The sequence below is a fragment of the Halyomorpha halys genome, unplaced genomic scaffold (assembly GCF_000696795.3).
Source record: "Halyomorpha halys isolate HHAL.00 unplaced genomic scaffold, Hhal_1.1 Scaffold623.1, whole genome shotgun sequence".
Classification (NCBI taxonomy): domain Eukaryota; kingdom Metazoa; phylum Arthropoda; class Insecta; order Hemiptera; family Pentatomidae; genus Halyomorpha; species Halyomorpha halys.
The window spans coordinates 351,833-358,285 of NW_027107123.1; the positions used below are offsets into that span (position 1 = coordinate 351,833).

At 29.8% G+C, this 6,453-nt stretch overlaps 1 protein-coding gene across 1 annotated transcript in view; it reads right to left on the reverse strand.

The window, feature by feature from the left end:
- LOC106684816 (uncharacterized) overlaps positions 1–782 on the reverse strand; it is a 9,661-nt gene extending 8,879 nt beyond the window's left edge. Inside the window, exon 1 of the mRNA XM_014427100.2 lies at positions 356–782. Within this exon, the coding sequence (XP_014282586.1) occupies positions 356–401 (46 nt within the window). The 5' untranslated portion in view covers positions 402–782. The remainder of the gene's footprint in view (positions 1–355) is intronic.
- Between the last annotated feature and the right edge of the window lie 5,671 nt (positions 783–6,453).

Consider the following 6,453-nt stretch of genomic DNA (forward strand, 5'->3'; position numbering starts at 1 on the left):
GATTACGGATTGATAAGTATGTTGTGTGAGATAGCAACCTGATGTATTTAGGCAGCATAGATAAATAAAGTATTTCTCTACATTAGTTGGGTGAAAATCATTTCTCGATTCAACGTGGAAAAGAACAATTATCAACAATTATTAACAATAGTTGCCTACTAATAAGAACTGGATAGGTAAGGTATTGCGTGAGGTTATGAAAAACAAGTTTCAGGATGGATAACGCCTAAGAAATGTGATTTTAAGTGTTTTAAAACTTATTTAGTTCGGAATAATTACAAATCAAATGTCATTTTAGTGCTTAGTTTTGTACCACTTTTTTTACTAAAAATACACTGCTTAATGAAATACTTACGAATCATGGAGAATATTAAGCACAAGGCTATGCCACATGTTCTCATGGAAGTCACGCAATGCTGGTTTGGCGAGAAAAGTATTTCATCAAACCGCTCTTGTACGAAGACAAAAACTCCTCTCCCAGTCTTATCTCACATATATCACAACCTGTTTAGGAATTATTTGAATTTAATAAATAGCTGTCTAAACACATGTTACAAAGAGTTAGTAATTAGCTTTATCTTGCAAAATTGCCAGTTGAAACAGGAACGAGTTCTATGAAATTTCGAGAGTGTATTATCATCAGAGATTATGGCGGAATTCCATCAACACCTGATAAGTCATAATTGATCTATCCAATTGCGTGATGCATAGTTTTTTCCTCCAGATATAAAGGTTTTAGGTTAATTACTGGAGGAAAATAAAACTTTATTGCACTAGTGCAACAAAGAAAATACACAACTGATGTATAAAAAAAAAAATTATACGAAAAACAGCGGTATTCCCTGTTTATTAATTATATCGCTCTCAGTTAACAGTGCAGTAGGTTTATTGGTGGTTTAAATATAAATAACAACTCTTTAAAATCTTTATGAACATATATTGATATAACATAATATAATAGTGATACACAATAATAATTCACATGATTAGACCGTCCTCTTAGATAACCATACTTAGTGTTGCCAGCCCTCTACAATGTAAATATCTGTACAGCAAATATATTAAAATAAGTATAAATCTTTTTTAAATCAAAATTTGTGTTATATATGTTATCTTTTTATCAAGTACCAACTTTTAAAATATTACTTGGAGATAAAAAATTTAAGTGGTCATAGCTGAGCTTAACAGCTGTGTAGATCTCTATTTATGAAGATATATGAAAAATATGAAGTACCGTAAATTGGGGTTTCTTTAGTGTAGGTTTCGCATATTTGTTACTATAGCTCTTTCATTTTTCAAGATTTTTAGATAATTTTTGTATAAAAAGATAGCTACACATCTCAGTTTTAACTGTGATGCGGGATCGTTGGAACAGACCTTACGTTTCTGAAATAGTTGTTCAAAAACATCGATGTTTATGGGTAATGTATTGTAAGCAACTATATTTTAAAACATTGAGATTTTTCTTTCTGTTAAATGCATTCGAAATATATTGGATATCATGCTCATCCTTATAAACAATACAATATTCCTATGAAAGTCTATTCAACAAACAAAATTGGTAAACTTTGTAATTGCTATCTTTAAGCACTTATATACTATGAAATAAGTAATCACGTTGCCCCACTGGAAAATATTACAGTTTTACAGTTATGATTCAGCTATCCATAAATCCATATTAAACCCGCTTAACATCATAGCTAGAACAAGAAGGGATGTTTTAGGCGGACCACGAATTTTTATGTTGAACCCGTGGGTCTGAATGAGACATAAAATTGAGCCGGTTCTCTCAATTGTCATATACCAACAAACGAACGGATTATAATAAATACCTATACAATTCACTTACACCGGTTATCAAGGAAACCATTAAAAATTAACTTATACAATATATATTCGTGAAGATACCGCAGTAAGTTAGTTATTGAAGTTAACAACATTTCATTTTGTAAGTAATGATGAAGATCCAACGAAAAAAGAATTTATGGTTGGCGTTGAAATGGTAACTCATTTCGTTTAACCATGGCACTGTGGAAACAAACCTTAGAATGAGGTTTGACCCGTGTCTAATTCGTGCGTTATCTCAAAAACATTTGATTTTTGGGCTTTACAACTCAGGGTCTAATTCTACGTACCGCGTGAAAGTACTTGGGGTATTGATGTCCCTGTTGAAATCTTGAAAACCCAATCCGCCGACTTACCTCGATCAGAGTTTTGAAACCTCTCACTTTTATTGAAGTTCTAGTAATACTTTTAGAACCGAAATTAGGATTTCTCACTTCCGAGTGGGATCGAGAGCCTCATCAAGTGGGTGCCTTTAATTGCGTAGAAATCTAATGGCCAAGCGTGATGATTCGGACCAAATCACCTCCTTGCACAACCGTCTAGTAACATTATTTTCTTATTTTAAGTACTGCACCCCTTTATGGGTTGAAATTGTTCAGATGGTGATATTTTTTAGTATGTGATAAGAATAAAATAGGCCGCCACCTAGACTATCTTTCTTTATTAATTTCAAACGGTCAATTATAAATCTAATACCATAAACTAACTTTCTTTCTTTTTTTTTAAATAAGGTTAATATCGTGTTTAAGGCGTAAGGAAGTAAAACGTAATGATAAAGGATTATTTTATTTTATTATTTTATTTAGGATTAACGGTTTTTTTTAGTTCTAAGTTTGACCACTTTTGCGCTGCGACCATTAGGCGCACAATCTTTCAGCGAACTGGTTGGTTTTCATTCTTCTTTTTTGTTTTCTTTCCCCTTTCTTTATTTTACTCTTTCCCCTTATTTTACTTTTATCTTATTTTACTCTTTCCCCTTATTTTCTCCACTTTATCCATTTTCCTTGTCCGCGTTATAAGTTTTGTACACTATACTTACAATTTGCCTCTTTATCATCTATTATTGTTACATATATTTTCTTCCTCTCAATTTTCATCTTCTTTTCATATTTAAATTTTAAATTAATAATAACTAATATGTTCATACTTCTTTGCATTATATAACTTTAATTTTATTTCATTTCCTTAAGTAAGTTATTGTACCCGCTTTTTCAATTACCTATGTCTACATTTTATTTCCCGCTTCTCTCATCACTTAATTTTATTAATTCTATTTTGTAAAACTATTCATTGTATGTGTAAAATTATTTTGTTTATACTTTCTTTTATATTTTTTATTTTCCTATACTTACTGTGGTTGTTATCTTGTTTTGTTTTTAGCCCTGAAGAAGGCTAGAAACTCTAACCGAAACGTCGGCACATTAAAATAAGTTAGTCCTACTTATTTGTGTTTCATTGACCGCACCCCCAACCATCTTCTCCTCATAAAGGATTATTCTTGGATATAATTTGAAGAATACTTGCTCCAAGAAGAGACTGGGCAATTGAAGGAAAGCAATATAGGAGTCGAGTTGGCAGCATTGGGAAGATGAGTAAAGTTAAAATTTGCGAGGCTGTGGATGTCACCGAGGAATGAACGATTGACAACGGAAATTGACTTAGCTGAAGAGTTTCTGACGTTTCGTAGCTTGTTAAAACTCTCTCTCTCTTCAATCCAATGTCATTCATTGTTCATATCTATCCAGTACCATAGCCGTCTCACTCTTGGGAATGAAGCTATTAGCGAACAGTTATTAACATACAATGGTTCTTAGTAAAAACATATACATTTATTCTTATTATATTTTAAAAATACTGTTTATTTAAGGATTTATTCACCATTTGAACACATCTGTAAGTCAACAACTCCAAGAACCATTTGATAGTTAGTGTTGTTTGTTTGGTTTTGATCGTCTTTCTTACAGCCAATGAATATAAATATATAATATCAACTATTTCTTTTAAAATATACACCAGAATTGCTGATACAGATGGAACTACTTTATAAATATATCAGTAAGAAATAAAATCATCAAAATTAATCCTCAACTAGTGTATAAAATGTACAATAGAAAAAAGGATATAAAACTTTGTCATAATTTTTTTAAATACCAAATATATAATAATTTAAGGATAAGAATTTTCCAAGGAATAGAAATTCTTAATGGGATTGGTATATATAAACCAAAAACTATTGGTATGATGAAGTTGTATTATTTCATTACCGGGGTTTTAAGATATAGAGATTTAAATGGGTAATTTGGTTAAAAAATATTCATATTATAATGTAACGTAATAGTTTTTATGCAATGACATCGCCATTTTGGTGATTCAATAATAATTATACTGCTTTTTATTGTTGTTGATAATTTTTTTTTTATTTATTTGTTTTATTTTATTGAAGAAAATTAATACAAACCGTCACAAATTTAGGGAACTAAGCATTAGTGTTCAAATATTCATTCATACTGTTTATAAAAAAATAAAACAACAACAGAAAAAAAAAACTGAAAAACAAGGGAAATGATAACAATAGTACTGATTAAAAAAAATTTAAATAATAAAAATAAAGAAATATATTATTATAAGAAAATACTATCATGATTTGTATAAATAAAAATATAAATCTATTTTAAAAAAATATAATAAAATAAAACTGATGGACTAATACAAAAGAATAATAATAATTTATGTACAAGACAAAGAAAATTAAATTTAAAAATGATAAAATAAATATACATTCACACCTATTTATAATACTTACATTCTGCTTGGGGAACTCCGAGTACACGCCCGTGTGAGAGGCAAAGCAGAGCTCGAAGAGATCCCAGCGCTTCTCTCACAGCCACATCACTGGTAGTTAAAAATTTTAGTTTTTAACTCTAATTTGAATAATGTTTAATGTTGTCACTAAATTTTAATCTATTTATATTATTATTATTAGTCATTTATTTTCGAAAATACAGATTTCACCAAAAATAATGATAAAAAATTAATAACATCAGTTCTGTAATTGGAGATTGCCTTTATTTGTATAAGGTTGTTCCCAAAAGTCATATATTGTATAAATAAATTGTTTTTATCTTTGTTGTGGCCAAAATAAACATTTTTTTAAATGATATCCGATCCACACACAAGACTGGATCGACAAGAAACTGCTCGTAGATTCCGATTGCTACAACACTTACTTGACAAACGCTCTAAACTCCCCATTCACTACAAAAAATTAGTATACAATACGATAATCAGACCAATTTGGACATATGGAATTGAGCTCTGGGGCTCCACCAAACCATCAAATTCTTCCCGCATCCAATCGTTACAATCCAAAATCCTACGTAAAATCCTTGATGCTCCTTATTACGTCACAAATAAACTCATTCACAAAGACCTTAACATCCCATTCGTTGCAGATTTAAACCAAAACAGATATGCGTCTTTTCATTCCAAACTCCTTAACCATCCTAACCCATTAATTCTTAATCTTTCATCCTTAACAATCCCTGATAATCCTCCGAGGCGTCTGAAAAGAAGATGACCACGGGCCCTTCTAATTTAAATTAATGTTTGAAGTACCACCAATGGGTGGTTCCTTCCCAAGATTTTCAAGTGTATATGAAACATACTACATATTTACTTTTTGTATTATTTTGTACAGTTGTAAATTACATTAAATAAATAATTAAAACAAAAAAATCCGGCATGGCTTTTAGTTCTAGATAGTTATGGAATATAAATGACAAGGAAAATATGTTTAAAATTATCAAAACAAAGCTTTGTATTTTACCTTGTTTCTTAATTTTGACAAGTTTCCTAGTTTTTTAACTTAAACTTAATCTTTCAAATAATAGTTTCTTTTATAATAGTGGTATTATCTGTATAAAAATAAGTCAATACATCGATTGTTGGTCGTATATCGATTCTTGAGATTAAGGGTTATGAACATTCAACAAAGTAATGATGTATTTCTCCACGCTAAGAATAGGATTAATGTATACAAATTATAATTGTAACTATAGCATAGCTGGAAAAAAAAATTATTTAACTTTTAATGAAATTATGTGATAAATATATAATCCATGATATAAAAATTAAATATACGCTAGCTCAATACAATAATAGATATTGTAATTAACACAAATAATAAATTGAAATTTAATGAGGTATTAAAACTTTTAATTAATTAAAATAAATAAATTAGGTAATTTTGTTAATACATTGTTCATTATCGGCTAAGGCCTTGGAGGTGGAAACTTATGATCACTCCCTTCCCGCCACTTCATACCAAATGTTACGTGGAATGAACTTGAGGATGAAATTCGATAAATATTTTTTGGAGTGATGCTGAGCGTCTAGAATTCCATCGGTTCCTAAACTCGACCATGCCAGGCCAAAATCCAATCAATCTAATAGACAGCAGATGTGAAGAACTGATAAATTGGAAATTGGAACGATGGACTGGATAGTTCATATAAAATGTAAGATATTTATTGCTTAAAATACTTTTAAAAAATATTGATATTGTTAACAAAATTTATATTATATTTTAGTATATAATATTGTAGCTGA